Source organism: Cryptotermes secundus, unplaced genomic scaffold (genome assembly GCF_002891405.2).
Source record: "Cryptotermes secundus unplaced genomic scaffold, Csec_1.0 scaffold166, whole genome shotgun sequence".
Lineage (NCBI taxonomy): Eukaryota > Metazoa > Arthropoda > Insecta > Blattodea > Kalotermitidae > Cryptotermes > Cryptotermes secundus.
The window spans coordinates 61,991-81,650 of NW_019720562.1; the positions used below are offsets into that span (position 1 = coordinate 61,991).

Here is a 19,660-nt window from a genome sequence, read left to right on the forward strand (position 1 = left end):
TGTATATGAGACAGTCAGTATGAACTTAAGAAAATGGCCATGTCTCAGCTTGTCTGCAATCAAAACCATAACATGGAAGAAAGAATGTATAGGGGATGGGCCTTCTCGGCCCTTGCACTGCGACCTACAGTGATCTATAACATACTCATGCAAATTCTTGCAGCATTTAATCATATATCCTGACATATCTATTAACATAGAAAGTCAAGAGAAGACAATTCTCTACATACTTGTGACTGAAGTACAGACATGTCAGAAATTTTAATGCAGCCAGAATGTTGAATACTGACATATGAACATTTTAGATAGTTGTTTTAATTTGCTGCTTGGAAAGTTTATTTTCAAAGATGACTTATGTATTCTATTTTAGTCTTAATTCTCCAAAATGACTAACCATTAAAAGCATTCTATGGCTGCTCCAATTTAATTCTGAGAATCTGAAGGTCACGCTTCTCCAATTCTAGGTCAGTGAATGCAAGAACTCACTGTGGTTAAAAATCCTGTTAAAATCAATGACATGTTTAGGTCATTCATAATACTTGAAATTTTGAGGAAAAAAATCAACCTTTTTGTCACAATTTCCAACAGTTTCAGTTTTTCCTAGGTCATTCATTATATATAAAAATGCAACGTCAGTCACCCCCACACTCATTTACAAGGCTAGATGTCTGTTTACAGAATTTTTGATATTTATACACTTATTTTTAGTTCACCTAACATCCTTTCAACAGCATAGCATAAAAGGATATAATGCTCAGTGAATAAAGGACTGGAAAGGAGACTGTGGGAATTGGGCATGGCCTAATCCAAGTACTATCCCAGAATCTGGCTGAAGGGGCTGAGAACCTCAGTCAAAGTAGCTGGTGAGCTTATATTTGAACTCAAAGCCTCCAGAATATGAAGCAGAAATTCCAGTGACGTTTGATGTGTAATTGTAGGCAAGGGGATAAAGAAGCTAAGGTAAAACTTAATGGCTAATCTCACAGAATGAAGTGTGGTACCACATCATTACCAATAACATACTTGAAATATAAGTCTTCCTGCTTTGCGGAAATATGGTAAAATATTTTAAATTTCGCAAAGATTGGCACATCATACAGAGTATTATATTATCATGTTCAGGAAGGAAATGAGAAGAAACGATAGGTTCAAACGAAAAAAAGTGAAATGATAAACTGAAACTGGTCTCCACTACAGGAACTTGATAATCTGTTGACATTGTTCATTTCTCCAAAATCGTGCATAAAATTGTAAAAATTTAAATGGAAAGTAATACAGAGAAGAGGCATGTCTTAAGGTTCTAGCATAACAGAATATTAGTTACTAGGCATTTTGCAAAAGTTTTCATCAATACATGAACAGGATAAGAATGCCACCCACAACCACATTATGGTGTAGTTTTCTTAGTAGGTAAATTATACAGTTCCATTAAAACTTTAACATTGCTAACTGAAAGCCTATGCACAAGCAGGTGGTTAAAGAACTGAACCCAAATTCTGTTATTGAAAGCAAAGCAGTACTGAAAATCTTCCATTATAGTTACCTGCATTAATCGATAACTTTAAATTAACATCATAACAAAACCGAATGTAAAGAAAATGACTCAAAATATGTATAAATTATCAGCTGACCCACGAATGAATTTATTGCCTGCCTCTTCATGTTATGAAGTTTGTCAAGAAAATTATCAAATGTTTTGGTTAAGTGGTGTCACTTGTTAGAAATGGTAACATTTGCTAGATATAAAAAAAAATGTGAGACACAGCCATGCAAACAACACAAACTTCAACAACAGTACCACAAACCACAAAGATAAAATTAAAAATCATTTCCATTTTTAGGACACTATTATACCCATAAATTCTTATCTAAATCAGTTTTCACCTAAAATGAACGCACCTCTTTATCGCCAAGTCAACCCACTCACCACTGATGTAGGAGTTAAAATGTTTAATGTCATACATTTCACAGTAATTTTGTCCTCATACTACTGTGAAACTCAGTTGTTTACATTAGTTCAGTGTATGTTTAGTATCAAATTTTAGTACAGATTTATGTAAATGAGACATTTTGTGCACATACTATAAGATTCCATCTTTGTTACTATAACAGTTTCTTTGTAGGACCTTGAAAAATCTCACCATAATCCAATTATATAAAGAAACAAGCAAGCACAGCAAGTTATTAGAGATGTAGGATTTGAGGTTCTCACAGTAGTGGTTAAGAAGAGTTCTGTCTTCTGGGATATAATACCATGTACTCCACTGAAAATCAATCATTGTTTAAGGGGAACATGTCACCTCCATCTTCAGGGCTGAAGAATAAGACAGCCACAAAACCAGCTTACTCTGCTTGCTACCTGCTTTCTGCTGGTTTCTTGCTTGGCTTATTACTCGTCCATGAAGATGGACGTGACATGTCCCTCTGAAATGTTGTTTGCTTTTCAGAGAACTTGGTGGCTTCATATGCCACATGATAGAACTCTCCAATTACTACAAATGTCAGAAGCTTCCAATGTACTGTGTAAAATGTTACAGCTTTTGTGGTTTGTAGAAGTTATGATGGCAAGCAGCGAACAGATTACCCACACCTACATCACTCAGTCTATTCTTCACAACTTACTTCACAAAACAGGGCTGGTTACTGTACTTCCAATGCAACTTATTGCAATTAAATTTAAACTATATGCATTTTTACATTTGTTACTAACAGTTATTACCACAGTCATGCTTACAATTATACTTGCACTGTATTAAATAGGTTTGACTGTTCTTACATTTTATACAGAAAGGTACATGGCAATCTTCTCATCTCTCAAATTCTCTCTTAACAGTAAGAAATTAATTAAAATACAGACTGTTAAAACACCCTAAGTTTTACCTTAAAAACATGAAGAAACAAAGACAAACAAAAGTGTTCCATAACCAAGCTAATTCCACTCACTTTGCTTACAGTTTCCAAAAGGTAATATTTTTGGTGCATGGGAAGTATTGATGGCACATTTTCTTTAAAAAGCTATTAACATGAATTATTTCTGTAGAAATTTGCAGTAATATTTATTAAGAATTTTACTGCTGCAGATTTGAAACTGCCACTACTATTACTATTACTACCACTGGCAACTTCTCATTCATGCATCTTCACTTTGATGAATGTTGAGTGGTTCTCAGGTACATTCCTTCATGTCTTCCACTCCACAAAACTATCACTGAAATTTCGTTGTTTCTTCAAAGAAAACCAGTCCTTGGACAAAGCCACATTTTCTTTTGATTAATACTAAAATGAACATTACACTGTATCTTGTGACCTGTATAAGTGAAGTCATATGATTTGACTATGACAGAAGAAGTCTGTTTCTCAATATTTCCCAAACTATAAATTGTCTTAACACCATCACATACTTAAGTATTTTGAAACTAGAACATGGCCACAACCATAACTATAGAGATCTTGCTTCTTAGCCTTTCACAACAGCTACTAATTCTGGCAGAGAAAAATTAACTGATTTAGAAGCTTCAGCAGTCACCATACATTAATCTGAAGGCCATTATGAACTGTGGGCATACTGAAATACCTCATACACAATAGTGAAAGGTGCATATAAATACACATTTATTCAGTAACAAATCTGTCCATGAGAGCCATCATCTTCCGGTATTTACACAACAGGGGACAAGTAAGAATCTAGACAAGGAATGGCAAGAACTGCACACATCTCCATCCCTTCCTGTGCTAGAATGACTGTCACATGCAGAAAGGCACAGGAATTATGAGCAACACCATTTCTTGTCCACTGGTATGTATCTACATTGAGGCTTATAAAGCAGTACTACTGCACTATTAGGTATATTTTTGAGAGAACTGAAGCCAAGCCACTTGGAGATTGGACTGGCATGATCACAGGCACCGGATTAGAAACTACATGTCAACAGACAAAGCCAATTTCTAAAGGGATCTTATAAATACTATACATTTAAAGGTAATTGTGATGTACGTCATAAGTCACATAATTTTCATATAACATTGCACTCTCTTCAAGCAGTAAGATGTATATTTGTGAATTGGCCTTTTGTATAAAAAGGGCTAAAAACTAGTAGAAGAAATTATGTTGACAGCATGTTATATCAGATACGAAATTAATAAATGACATATTCTTGAACAACATGCTCAAATAACGTAAGTAACGATATATCATGGCTCGAAAGTTCATTTTTAAAACAGTTTGCACTTCGTGACTTAGTCTCTTGTGTAATTAGAATATCTTAAAATATGCAACGAATACTTTGCCATCCTGCACACACAATTTCATAACACAGCTTAGCTAATTGCCAGTTTCTCCATATTAAATTAGTCTTGTTTTTTCACTAAAGTAATCCATATTTCTTCATTACCAGAAGAACTGTTGTAGACATGACCAAGATTAATGTTCTAATTTCTGTTAACTAAATGAAAGGTGTCAAAATCAGAAGACTAAACCTTAAAATTTCCATACTTTGTAAATGGAGAAGGTTGCTAGGCAGTGGTCTTTGTACTAGGGAATAATTTACTGTTCAGTATGAGAAGAGCAGGTATGTTTTTGATTAAACTGTATTTCACTGAAATTTTTTTAATAATAAGGCATGACACAATACACAAAAGGGATTTTATTTTAATTACATTGTCCTCACACTGAAAAGTTTCAATTACAGAAAAATGGTTTCGTTATTCACTGTTAAATGTGTGAAAATATTTCATAAATGTCAACCTCGTAAAAAATGTAAACAATAAACAAATAAATAAGTAAAAAAATAAAAATTATTCCTTCAGAACAAGTGTTTAAAATTATTTTACATTTAGGTCACAACTGTAAATATACAAAACTTCAACATTCAACATTGCAGATTCTTACAAGATTAAAAGTAATGCCTCTAACATAAAATGTGAACCTGAAATAATGAATTACACATTGTGAACTCGCAGGAAAGCAATTTATTCCAGTACTTTAACCAACAATACATCATTCCAACAGTTTTTGGAGGAACTGGCAACAGAGTTTACATTGGGTGAAGGGAGATTAGGGATTCTTTAGGAAGAATGAAACATAAAATTAATCAGTAACCAATAATAATAATAATTTACTAAGGCAGTAATTTATTCTGTAGTGTGACTGGGATAGTCACATTTGTGATTACTACTAAAGAAGTCCCATTTAGGTAATATGATGTCACTGTGTATGTTTGTGACTGCTATATTTGAATCTCCTGACTATTTTCCCATATAAACTGAATTCATTTTTAGTCTGACATATTGTACATATCCTCTTTATTACACAAGAGCGTTAACAGAATTGTATAATCGTCTTTCCTCTCCACAGTTAAAAAATAAACAATATGACACACAATGCTCTCGCAGAGTCAACATCAAAAGCACGCATTCTAGAAAACACTCACTCTACACACTGGTGCTGGTAGATGCATCATCAGTATTTGGAAGAAACACTTTGGTGTAGTCTTGGTATGCTGTTTGGCTTAAAGCCAGAGCATCCCTCTTTTCAAACTGTCTGTGTGGAACGTAACCACTTGCTGCACTACCACTACTCCCACTTACACTCACCCTCTGATCATTGTGACAGCCTGAAATCATACCTGAAGACTTAGCTTCCTGAACCCTAGGCTCATCAGAGTGTGTCACATAACCTGATCCTTGTTTAGGCGTTCTCTCTTGTTCAGGATCCAGAATTCCCTCCATCATCCCAGTATTTGAAGACACTGGTATCTGCACTGGAACTGGAATCATACCAGGATGTAAACCAAAGCGACAATACAACTCTGGTGAGTGGAATTCTTCATCTTCATGGTGGTCTTCCCCTCCATTGCTCAAATCTGCACCAAGAATTCCTTGGTTTTCCTCCTCCACCTCTGGAGTTAACAGTGACCCAGAGGCAGCAGCAATTTTATTTCCCAACTCACCAGCCATCACATAGCCTTTGCCTGAAGAAGTCTCTTTGGCGGCAGGCCATATTGGATGATGAGTAACATAACCCCCTAGATGTGAACCAGGAGGTTGCTGTGGTGGCTGACATGGACTGGAATGGGTGCTGGAATGGGGTGTGGTTGATGTGGAGGCAGAAGTGTCAATCATGCTGGCCAGACTCACATACCCTTTGCAGGGTTGAACAATCTGCTGTTGCTGCTGCCGAGGACCCTGGCCCTCTACTGGTCTGCCATCCAGCTCAACTCTACAATATCCTCCAGCTGCGCTCATTCCAGACCCCAAACCAACAGCACTTCCAGCTCCATTTCCTATGCCCCCACTACTTCCCATCTCCTCGCTGCTTGGCATACTGATGTATCCTATAGAGGACCAGGTACCAAGGCAAGTGTATCCTGTATCTGCTCCTCCAGGTCCCAAACCAACACCCAGCCCCTCCAACTCTGTCAGGTTTGGTGTGCTACGTGCCACAGATCCTGATCCTCCACTTCCTCCATTTTTTCCCATCTTGACATATGGATCCCAACGGGAGCCATCACTGTAACCTTCTGGTCGCAAAGAGGCCACATTCCTCTGACGGAGTGATGGTGTGACTGTCGAAGATTCCCAAGTTGGAGAATCAGGAAACACACCATCAGGTGAAGGCGGATGCTGTAAATAAATATTGCTCATTTAAAGAATGTTTCTTAAAGTAAGTTATATTGCTTCATAGCCATAATTTCACCAAAGAGTTGTACGTATTGTATAGAAATCTTATTAAGTCCACATTAATAATTACAGTACATCATTCTAGTAACATGTATCCTCCAAGGGCACAGAGAACTCTTTATTAATCAGTTGCATTAATTTGGTCATACCTTCAGGGGGGGAATGAAGTATGACAGCTGAAATGATGCATTTGAATTTAAATGTGTGTCATTTTTATTGCATGACCCAGATATATCACAGAAGGAATCTACATAATTTGGAGGACTCAGAATTTAAACCCAGAATACTATTAAGGAAATCATAAAAGCTGTCATCCACAGTAGTTATTCCCACTGCCAATGTGGACAGTACTCCTATAATCAGTCTATATCTCACTATGTCATCAACCAGGAAGCTATATACTTTACTGATAGTTGTGTTACAGGAAATCTAGAATGCTGTAAAGATAAGTAACATTAACAAAGGCTAAAAGAAAGTCAACAGAGGTAGTCATTTCAAGTTCATCCTCAAAATTCATAAAGTTAAGGCTGAAACTGCAGAGTTGTCAGATTTCTTATGAATATTTTCTCTCATGAGTTAAATATTCTACAGCATTAGTATTAGGACATTCATATTTACCTTGAAAATTGTTTGCTGAAGTATATAAATCTCCAACTCTTATTAGTTTATGTTTATTATTACCAAATATCTTATTACTACACAGTTTAATTGTGATTCCTCATAAACCAGGCAAAGAAGGGAAAGTGATTTCAGTATTTTCTATGTTACAATATTTTAATGTAAGAGTAGTCCAGATTATTACAAGAAGCAGACATAACTTTTCATAACTGTAGCTGTAACACAGTTTGAAGTGGTTATATGAAGAAGTAGTATTTCTGCTATTACTTTTATATAATGACACTTGTGTCTGTAGCTTATACCTCCAGATATGATCTTTGCATATCCTGTCCTCTGCTGATTAGGCTAAGGCAAAGGTAGGAATCTACAGTTATGGTTAAGAGCACCCAGTGAGTGATTACCATTATGCCTCAGAAAACAGGATGGTGGTGGTGATAGCAGGCAAAGGGACCCTACAGTTCTATGTAAGGTCCAAACCACTGTGAGGAATTCATCCCCCCACATACACACACATATACATGTGAGCACACATGCACGCATGCACACACTTTCTGACTTGGTTTGGGGTGAGAGATAGTGACACAATGCAAAAAAAAAATCTGTACTGGATGTTCTAGTCTCAAACCCATGATCTGTAAAGACAGTCAGCACCATATCCCTTTATCAACATCACATTATACTTTGCCTCCTGCATATACTATCTGTATATAGCACAGAATTGGTAGTTACACAGCTCAGATATAATGACAAATTTTAAGAAATTGAATTTCTCCTACATTTATACTTGGTTATCTAAAATCATAACCATTCAGAACAAATGTAAGATTATGATGTGGCAAGACTACTACATCTCTCTTTCATCTTCTAGGGCATTCATAATGGCTGTGACCTACATGTACAAATGCAAGTATGAAGGGCATTCTGCATATAATGCCTCCTATTTTTTTGTGCTAATATGTAACGTCTGACCTGGATGTTGGTGGTGTTGTAGTAAGGTTGAACCTTCCCACCAATATACTGTTAGTTTGGTTGTCATGCAACATATAGCTACAGCAGAGCAGTCCACCAAAATGGTGTCTGACATAGAAGTGAGTACAAAACAGAGATGTGTTATTGAATTTCTCACTGCCGAACAAATTGCACCCATTGACATCCATCGACACTTGCTAAAGGTGTACGGAGATGACACAGTGGATGTCAGCATGGTGAGACGGTGGGTAGTGTGTTTTAACAGTGGCAAAAGTGAAGTGCACGACAAGCCACGTCCTGAGCATCTCTGCTCAACTGCCACTCCTCACAATGAACAGTGCCTCATCCGTACAGATCGGCAGATAACGACCAGGGAATTGTGTGCATGGCTTAATATCAACTGTAATGCACTGGAAACGATGTTGGGGAAGCTGGATTATTGCAAAGTTTGTTCCAGGTGGGTCCCAAAGGATGCTTACACAGAACCACAAAACTCATTGAATGGAAGGCTGTCAGCACCTGTTGCACCAGTTTGAGGCTGAAGGTGACAAGTTTCTGGACAGCATCATCACCAGAAATGAGACATGGTGTCACCACTATGAGCCGGAATCCAAAAGACAGTCCATGAGTGGCGACATCCAGATTCCCCAAGAAAAAAGAAGTTCAAGACACAGCCATCTGCAGGGAAAGTGATGTGCATGGTCTTTTGGGATAGGCGGGGTGTGATTTTCTTGGATTTCCTGAAGCCTGGTGAGACTGTCAATTCTGAACGCTACAAGACGATGCTGACTAAGCTGAAAGCACGCATTTCCCAAGTCGGGCCAGAGAAGCAGACAACCTTTCACTTGCAACACGATAATGCTAGACCCCATACCAGTTTGGCAACCACCGTGCACATTCTAAAGTCTGACCGGACTGTCCTACCACATCCACCTTATAGCCCCGATTTAGCACCTTCAAACTTCCATCTCTTTGGGCCTATGAAAGATGGACTACATGGGCAACATTTTCCAGACAACAATGCTGTCATTGCAGCTGTAAGAAAGTGGCTAGCCTCTGCAGGCGCACACTTTTACGGGCACGGCATACAGGTTATAATATGACACAGGGTTTGCTGGAAAAGTCTAAATTGGCCCAACATGCATACGAGGAAGATCACAAAATTCTTTGGAATGAAGCGAAGGTCTTGCAGATCGAACCCAACACCACATATAGAAGATACAAGGAATCAGCCCACATGTCTCTGCTGGACCATCCAATCAGTCAACCCAGTGTGGATATCTCTCCCATCTGGGCCCCTGTCGTTACAGCAGAAATCAAGAGACTACAGCGACATCTAGTGTAGTTGGTTTGGGTAACTTTTGGTTTCATATGTTGGTACCACAAGGAGTATTGCTTCTCTTCCGGTATTGATTTCATTCACGATATTTCTCTGGTGCTAAGACTCAAATTATGATATCTTCAATATTTCTTAGCTCCCACGGATGATTTTGTTGTGCTTGTATACCACAAGGGGTATTGCTTCTCTCCCGGTATGATTTCATTCTGGAAATTTTTCTCTGGTGCTAGGCCTCAAATTATGATAGCTTCAATATCTCTTAGCTCTCACAGATGGATTGAGTTGTGCTTCTTTTATGAATCCCTTCGGAAATTGGCATAGTTGTCCGGAGATAGGGGCTAGCTCTGTCTATTGGACCCAACTGAGTAGGTTTTACCTGAAGACGGGGACAGATTCCAGTTCCCGAAACGTTGTGTTTTTTAATAGAAATTAGACTGTTTTTTAGAACAGACAAGATGATGGATAATGTCCAGCAAAATATTAATTGTAACAATTTACCATCGTCACAAACTTTTAGATCTTACATACAGGTTCTTGTTCATCGCTGGCAAAAGGGCATAACGAATGGTGGTGATTATGTGGAAAAATAACTGTAAGTAGCTGAAATCTTGCTCTATTTAACTGCGTTATTATGCTTTCTGTATCTGTTGTAGTTTCCTTTAAAAAAATAGGAGGCATTATATACGGAACACCCTTCGAGTAGTTTATGTGAAATAGGTTGGGTTTCATTCTCAGAATGAACTCAGCTGGACAGTTTGCAATAGCTTAGCTGACATTTCTTGACAGATCATTATGGTTGTGAAATATTTAAATGCAGGTGGGAAGAGGGAAACAAAAATTTCTGTCAGTAATTCAACCATTGCTTTCACTAAGTCAGTAGAGACTAAAAAAAGGAAGGTAAGTTCCTAAAGCCTCACAAAGTTATACTGGATGATGATGATCATTATTATGAACTTGGGCCTGATCAATCACTGTTGCAATGGGAGCTAATACCTTCACAGAGTGACTATACATATTGTGTTCAAGTGCAGACAACACTACTGAAACACTATACAGCCCCAGTCTCCGAAAGTGGAGGAGAGAATAAATCAGATCAACAGACACTTCAGTAGCAAGAAAGCTCATGTGGACACTGGCATCTTGGCCTGGGAAATGCACAGTGCATGACTATACAGGTGGGCTCAGTATGTGCTTGTTATTTTCTGCAGAAATAATCACACTGCTTATGGTGGAGACTGATGCTATGGCCATTACTTAGATGCACTTGAAAATGGACCACCTCCAGTATCTGACATTACTGAATATTGAATGTCTCTTCCAGCCTATAACAATACAAATGGAACACTGAAAATGAGACAAACTGGCACATTACTGAGTAATAATGGATTGGTTTTACACACCTTTGTATAGCAACATGATAAAAGGGGACATATTCCCACACTTCTCAGATAACAGGAGTGAAACTGAAAAGAAGAATGAAAATTCTGACCATGAGATGTATTTTAAATTATGCAAATAGCATTTTTAAATTTTACAACCCTTTCAGACAGTGGACGAAGTTACTGTTCTGCATAAAGGAAGAGCAGTTTCCAAATAATACATTCTAAGAGAGTACAAATGTTTTGCCATGAAAATATATCAATTAGGTGACTCCACTGGCTACACATATGCCATGGAACTGTACTTGAGGAAGGAAACACAACATAAAGTGCAAGACTTGACAGCTGCACATGCTACAGTGACACAACTTGCAAGGAATGTAGAAAGGTGAGGTAAAATCTGTACATGGACAATTCCTTCTTTCCTGCCTTATCTGATAACCTGAGAAAGAAAAAAAATAATTGTTGCAGGACTGAGAGACAAAACAGAAAGGGCATGCCAAAGGACACAAGAAAATGAAAATGAAATTGGGTGACACTTGAGTGCAAACCAGGGGTGACTTAATGGCAGTGGTGTGAAGGGACAAAAGAGATATTCACATGTTGACCAATATTCACAGTCCACCAGAAGAAGGTAACTTCTGTGATGAAAAATGGAACCACATAAAGCCAACAATGTGGAAGGTTATCATCGCCACACAGGTTATGTGGACAAAGGAGACAGGGTGGCCAACAGCTACTCAATCAACCACTACAAACAGAAATTGGTGAAGAAATTGTCCACCATCCATCAGATCTCAATATTCTGCGGGTTTATGCTGTTCTTTCTTTGTTTGGTGGAAATAAAATCTCACACACAAAATTTTCAGTTGCCCTAGTGATGAATAAGCTGGCACATGCTGAACAACAGCCACGTGTACAGAGACCATTAGGAAGGCCAGCATATGTTGTCAGTAAAGTTATCAGTTGGACACTAGTGACAATAAGCAATGGTCTGTTCCATCTACTGACTATGGCGTTATGTATGTACACCTTGCAGGGTAATGAAATAGTTAGTGTGAAGTGCTGGAAATGTTAGGTGGGTTTATGTGTGGACAAAAACTGTTTCTCAGATTTTCACACCAAGATGCAGCTGTAAAATGTAACCAAAATTTAAGCAATAGAAACTACAAAATTTATAAACTTTTCACTTTTAGTATATATTTACACAATTAAAATATTAATGGCATTTTTAAGAACACTCTTCACAATCTCTGTTTCCATCTGCCTAATTATGGAGTTTATCTTGTAATTTTACAGTTCTTGCTTTGCATGATATCATTTTCTGTACGGCTGGCACTAAAATGTAAATGCATGGAAAGGAAAATTAGTAGGGTCATTACCACTATGGCATTTAAATACTCATCACTGTTGAAAGGTTAAATAATGAAACATTCTTATGCAAGTTGGTGTCTTGATTATAAATATCAGTATACCAACTGATAAGATTAATGAATGAGGCTGTGAGTAGGAGTGTGAACAGTATATTGGAAAAGATGGGAAGGAAAACATATTTATGGTACTACCCTTGGAGAAATTTCCAACACCCCAAGTCAAGTTCTCAAAGAAGCAGTATTGACTGTGTTCTGATAAAGTGCGCAATTTTCAAAATTCAGAAAATGCAAGTAATATGTTCCCATAAAGGAAATATCACAAAATAAATGGTCTTCGAGATGCCATCAGAAGACACCTGATGCTATGTAACACACCCAGTTCATAATGCATCCAGCATCCTCTCCACCAAATCCAAATATATATACAAATATGTACCGTACCATCAAAGAGACAGCTGAGCTCTATTACAGTAACATGAACAAGGAGGATGGCCTCTACCCCAGCCTCTCATCTAATCCCAGAATGAACACAGGAAGCCTCCTCTGGAGGTGTCCTTTGTTTTCTAACCAGCCCACCAGGCCCCAGTGGAAATTGTTCATTCTAGGGGCTCCTTCACCTACCTACCTTTCCTTTATATCTGCTACCCTTTGACCCTGATAAATGGCCCTATGTAGGACCACTGGTTTCTTATTCTGTTTCTTTCTACTTCCTCCTGCCTACCACCCCTCCTTAATTTTTGTTTTTACCTTCTGAGTACTCCTTCTTATAGGACCAGCAGTTCTGACACACCACTGCAGGGAGCTAGCAGTTCTAGCATACCTGCAGAAGGAGAAGGTCTTAGTCACATAGACTCAGAAGTAGGCAAGCTTCACCTAGCAAAGGCCAGATTGCCTGGGTGTGCTAGGAAAAAGCTCAAGCTAGGCGAGCCAAAAAATAACGGGGGACATACCCAAAAGTAAAGAAGTGAAGTTGTTGTTCCTATGCTTAACTAATTAAGCACTATGCCATAAAGGCATATAGGGGAGTGGATGTATAGATCCACATTTTCTTGACCTCGGCAACTAGTTTGAGGTGAATGTTCTACTTCATGCCCTGGCTGCCTTACCCCGGGGAAAAAGCTCCCAGTACCCATTGGATAGGAGGCTCAGTGGACTCCAGAGCTGGTCTGGACAACGTGGAGAAAATTCTTGATCCTACTGAGACTCGAACTCTGACCCCTTGGTCATCCAGCCTGTAGGCAGTCACTATACTGACTACACTACAAACACAAAAGTATCCTGAATCTAAATTTGAAGATTTTCATGACCAAAACAAGACTTAAAGATTTGGCAAAAATTATACTGAATATTTGTACTTTGAATTTCCTGCTTCAGGGACGTAATAATTTTCTCCCATCACACAACACTGAAACATCTGGAAACAATTCATAAATCCAGTATTTCTGAAGTAAGAAACTTGCAAGTATTCCTGCAGTAGTGCCAAGGTACTTAGAGTAAACAGTAAACAAACGACTGAAAGGAACTAGTCCAGCAGCAATAGAAATAATGCATTTCTGACTATAATCCCGTCTGTTAGGAATATGGAAACCGGCATCTTATTGAAACAAATACCAACACACATACATAGATTTGCGGTACCTTTGCCACTGTTATATGTAGTGTAGAAAACATAGGACCTATAACTGATGAATGCCATTATATATGACACCATGAATTACAATACTGGGACATATCCAAGCAGGAAGAAATCCTGAATGGGACCTCTAACAGGCCTATGCCTGAGGGTAATAGCCCCAAGGAAAAGGTGCGACCTTCAAAAAGGACAAGGGACTCTTGGGGACCATAGACCTATAAGGAGGCCTTGACCAATGTCGAAATAGCTATCCTCAAGGGAAACTATCCTGAGGAAAAGCTCACAGAAGATGAAAAATACCGCATTACTGAACAATTTGGAAGGATATGTTTCATGGGAATCCTAAATGAGAACTACCACATATAAGGTTCTTCAGGCTGGAGGAAGGCACACTCATGCATGTGTGCACCCACAAACAGTCATTTGAGGTTACCAAGTTTGCTGAAAAGGAATAGGTTGAAGAATAGAGGATGCAAACAAATCCTCCTCAAACAGAAGAAAGAGATAAGAGGAAAGACCCTTACACACATGAAATTCATTTAAACTGTCTTAATGCACAGCAAAGCAGCATGGCAGTTCTGTGCTGGCGACTTGCTGTGGGAATGGCAGGTGTAGCACTTATTCAGGAACCCTGAACCTATGGGGCAAAATAAACAGGCTTAATGAGCTCTTGCTGCACAGTGGAAATGCAAGGTCCTGCACTTATGCCAGGAATAATACGCATATTAATGTCTACCTCTGCTAGACAGCTGTTCCAGGGATATGACAACAGTGGGGAGAGAGATGTAAGGAACTTGCTGTCACCTCAGTATACCTTCTGTATGAGCTGGGTCAACCACAACCAACCAAGGAGCTGAGTGATGTCGCCCACTATTGCAGAAGCAGGAGAAGGCAACTCATCATTCAATGTGATGCAAATGTACACATTACATGGGGGAACACTGGCATTTGTTCAAGAGAAAAGCCTGATAGGGTATCTGGTGAGTGTGAACCTAAATATTCTGAATTTAGGTAAAGAATATACCTTTGTGACCTGCAAGAGGAAGGAGGTTCTCAGTTCAAAACTAGAAACCAACAAACTTGGAAACCTGGTAACTGGCATGTATCTGATGAGCCTTCATTATCAGATCACAAGTATATACACTTTCAAACAGGTAACATGGCAATAACTCAGTTTTTGAGATCCCAAGAAAACCAGCTAGGAGTCAAATAATGATGAAATGATTGTAAATTCTGACACTATGTTGTGAAACACTCATTTGGTGAAAGACACAGATCTGGGCACTGACCAGTTGCAACAAGCCATCATCTTGTCTTTCACTGAAACTGTCCAACCAGGACAGGAGTGTACCTTGATGGAATAAAGTGTTGAGCAGGCTGAAGGTCAAAACAAGAACAAAACAGCTCAAAGGACATGAGTCTGGCATACCTACAAGAATGCCCTCACCTTCTATTACAACAAAATTAGGAAAGCCAAAAGGTCCTTATGGAGGAGGTACTGTCAGGGGATTGCTGGTGTAGCTAGCAGTGCCTGACTGATCAAGATAATGACAAAACAGGTGACTTATAGGGTAAGCATCATTGGTAGCTGAAAGAACTGTTCAGAGTACATTTCTCAGATTCAAGGATAACTGATCATTCAGGAAATGCACATGGACAGCCAAATCTGGATGCACGCAGAAGTAAAACGAACACAGGAGACTGGAACCTATCCAGGACTATATTCAGTTACTTCAAAATTAAATGGGCTGTAGGTACTTTCATACCACTTAAATCAATGAGACTGTAATTGTGCTTCTGTAACAGGGAATTGAGCATTTAGTCTCCTACTTGTACTGTATACTCAAAGCCTCTCTGGCATATGGATGCACTCCTAAGGCCTGGGAACAGGTGAAAGTGACATTCATAGCAAAACCCAGGAAATGTGATTACAATGAGGCAAAGACTTCTTGTCCTATCAGCCTGTTATCCTTTCTATTGAAGCAAATGCAAAAGTTAGCAGACAAACATATTAAGGTTATAGTAATGAATGATATCCTCTGGATCAAAACCAATTTGTGTATCAAACTAGGATGCTGCACTTCACAAAGTGGTGACACACACTATGTAGCGCAATTGAAAAAAGGAAAGCCTCAGGGGCCGTCCATGACACAGGAGCTTCTGACAGAACCCACTTTGAGAAAATAGCAAAGGCTGCTGAAAGGCATGGCACTGAGTCCACCAAATATAGGCAGATCTGCTTATGCAAGAAAGAAAGCAGCCTCCCACCAGGCAGTAAGCACAGCTAGGGACTGCCTCTGTTGTGGGGCCCAGTTATAAACAAACATGTATGGGGACTCAATGAAGGTTATTATTATACAGCAGGGTATGAAAAAGATAATGCAAGGCTAACTAATGGGAAATTTCCTCAGACTGTGTCACAGATGTTACAGTCAGCTCTGGGCTTAGTCTAGCAGGAGTATGACATATCTGCCTATCAACCCAAACAAAACCCTCTACCAGGAAGAGGGATATAATGAGACTTAAGGAACCACCTCTCTTTGGTAAAATAATCCACCTGTCTACTGAAATTAAGTATACTGGACTAACTTTTGACAAAGGATTGACTTGGAAGAAGCAGATGGATAAGGTACTAAACAAGGCATAAAGACCCATCTGGACCTACAGAGGCACATTCAGGAAAACTTTGGGACTGAGACCAAAGTTACACTGGGTACACACCATAGTGTTCAGACACACATCACCTCTGCTACCACTGTGTGGTGGCCAACAGTGGAAACCAGCAGAGATGAACTTAGCAAATAGCAATGGCTAGACTGCTTGGGCATTGCTGGAGTCATGAGGATGACTGCTCCTTGGGCTCCCTCCACTACATCTGAAATTGGAGGCTGGGGCCCAAATAGGAATTTATTGGCTCCAATGCAGTGGACAATGGAAGCCCAAATATGAAGGGTATGGCATGCCTACATACCTTGAAGCATGAAGGAAAAACCCACCGTACAGATAGGGGACAGAGACAGACTTTCATGGTAAATTTTCATGACAAGGGGTGAAGGGAGAAGCAGATTTCAACCTAACAGAAATTGGAACAAGTCTGGTACACAGAAGGTTCCAAGACACATGAAAGCATTGTGGGGCTGGGGTATGTGGACATGGCATGATGAGGAAACTTAGCTTCAGCCTTGGAAAATAAATCAGGGTATTCCTTGCAGAAGTATATGCTAATAAGGCATATATAAAGTATAGATTGAGTTATACAAATACTATCATCTATATTCTGCCACAGTCAAGCACCAATTAAAGAATATGACAATTACCAGATTAGTCTAAACTGGTCTGGGACTACCATATAATCCCTGGCTGAACACAACAGAGTTCAATTATGAAAACTGCCGATCAGCTGAACACAATGGGATTGGAATGTGCATTTATAGCACCTAAACCAACATGTGACATCTCAGAAAAAGTTGCTAAGAAGGCTGTAACGGACTGGATGAACAGAGGCCATAAAAAAACATTTAGATTCCACAACAGTACTCAAACATGTTAGGGGCTTCCTGCAACAACCCTCAGCAAGATGGATGAGGGAACTATTAGAACCAAATAGAAACCAGATGAGATGGATGTGAGGACTACTTGAAAGGACACCCTTTCTAACTGGGACTAATTAACAACCTCACCTGTTAACAGATGTCTGGATTAAGAAGAGACAGTTTCACATGTCCCATATAACTGTGAGGCCTAATAATTTAAAATTTTGTCACCTGGGACATTCCGCTGTGGAATCTGATGACTACTTAGACACAGTATATTACTATACTTCATTCAAACTGTGGGGCTACTAGAGAGTCAAATAGAAAGGGACACAAAACAGACCACAGACAGTCACAGTGTAAGCACTGGTATGGCCTACACTTTATTTATTCATTTATTCCTTGTTATAATTTTTACATTCCTTTATTTTATTCTATTTTATTCCTTCCTCTACTTCTTCACTTTTCTTCTCCTGATATCTGCCCTCTACACACAGCCCCAAGTCAGTGATTCTTTCTTAATTACTTTCTCCTTGGCTGTGATGGCACATATCCAGGCCAGCAATTCCTTACTTTGTCCCCCCTCCCCACCCTTCAAATTCCACTCCCTAAGCCTCCTTCTATTTAATTCTTACTTCACCCTGTGAATTTTATTCTACTTTTATCAATTTTAATTTTTACTGATTCTCTCTCACCCAGATTCTTTCCTTGCTGCTCTACATGTGTGCGCGCGCACGCACACACACACACACACACACACACAAATATCTGCCCCTTGTGTAACTGGCACTGTTTCTTATTGGTTCAACCACAATCATGGTCATGGTTCTCCCTTCCCTACATCCGGATCACTTACTTCCACACTCACCTTACTGTCTATTTTCAAGTAGGGACAGCACATTCCCCCAAAATATCAACACATATCCACCACACATGGCATCACATCCCAGAAAACCTTAACTGTAACAATTAATTACAATTCATGTTTTCATAAGTACAGTATCAACAGCTGCATTAAAATTCTGATTTAAAACAATTCAATGGCAATTGTCATATCTATGCACATAATTGGAAACAGATGAACTGGGTGAAAATGTATGAATTGTGCTGTTTTGAGGAAAGATGATTCAGTTATTCAGTATAGAGTGGGTGGGTTTCCCCATGCACCGCGACTAATAGTCTAGTGTACGTCCCCCTTTAATTTCTACTATCGCCATACCCTACTGATACTGGTGCCCACTATCTACCCTTTCTGCCAGCGAGGTCGGTCCTCTACTGGCATTGGTACCCGATAACTGCCCCATCTACCGGAGGCATTGGAAACTACTTGGGTGGGAAACTTTTTGCCTGATTTTGCTCAGAGGTCTCCTAGAGACATGAGGATCTTTTACGTGCCGTAAATCTACGACACAGGACCCACGGTTTAAAGTCCCTCCCGGAGGACTTGTTCCCTGAATTTTTCTGCCCTTAAAAATTCCACGACCTCCACTGGGTTTGAACCCGCGTAACTTGAGTCATGAGGTGGGAACGTTACCCCTAGACTACTGAGGCCGTTTGAGGAAAGATAGTACGAAAGCATTAACAATTTCAATTAGATATTTGCAGCAGAGAAATTCAACTAATCTCAGGTCATGTTGACTGTCCACAACTTGGGTGATTAGGGGGCTTTGGGCGTAGGAACGTCAACACTCAACACCAATTAGCTGTTTAAAGTCTTTATTCAAACTGCACTATTTAAATTATAACTGCGCCACAGTGATCCACTTAACTGAATGGTGGATTTAAGCTCCTTTACTGGGTACTAATACACCTAGTCGACAGGAACCATAAAGTGTACGAGTATATATGGGGGTCAGAACATGTGTACCCCCAGTGAATGTAAATTTCAGAGTTCTCTGCCAAGCATGCTTTGAATGGTAAATATCTGCCCTGGTTACCCAAAAATTTGGGCAAAGGACATTCCACTTCAGATTTTGATTGGCTGGACCAAGCAAGCTGGGAGGCTGCTTAATCCTTCTCCAATTACAAAAAGGAATACCCACACGTGCAGAGTTTAGGGGTGAACTTTGCCACCTGCTGCGTGGCTGTCAAACTGGAACTTGGGGCAGCATAAAATGACTCTGCTAAAATTATTACTC

The 19,660-nt window shown here is 39.3% G+C and overlaps 1 protein-coding gene across 7 annotated transcripts in view; it reads right to left on the reverse strand.

Annotated features, from left to right (window-relative positions):
* Window positions 1-326: 326 nt before the first annotated feature.
* Window positions 327-19,660, reverse strand: part of LOC111868233 (cytokine receptor) — a 474,286-nt gene continuing 454,952 nt past the window's right edge. For 6 of the 7 annotated variants that reach the window (XM_023858720.2, XM_023858690.2, XM_023858711.2 and 3 more), the window contains one exon: window positions 327-6,621. In XM_023858720.2, the coding sequence (XP_023714488.1) occupies window positions 5,431-6,621 (1,191 nt within the window). In that variant the 3' untranslated portion in view covers window positions 327-5,430. Of the gene's footprint in view, window positions 6,622-13,103; window positions 13,177-19,660 lie in introns of all 7 variants that reach the window. The other variant, XR_004513445.1, reaches the window with a different exon arrangement.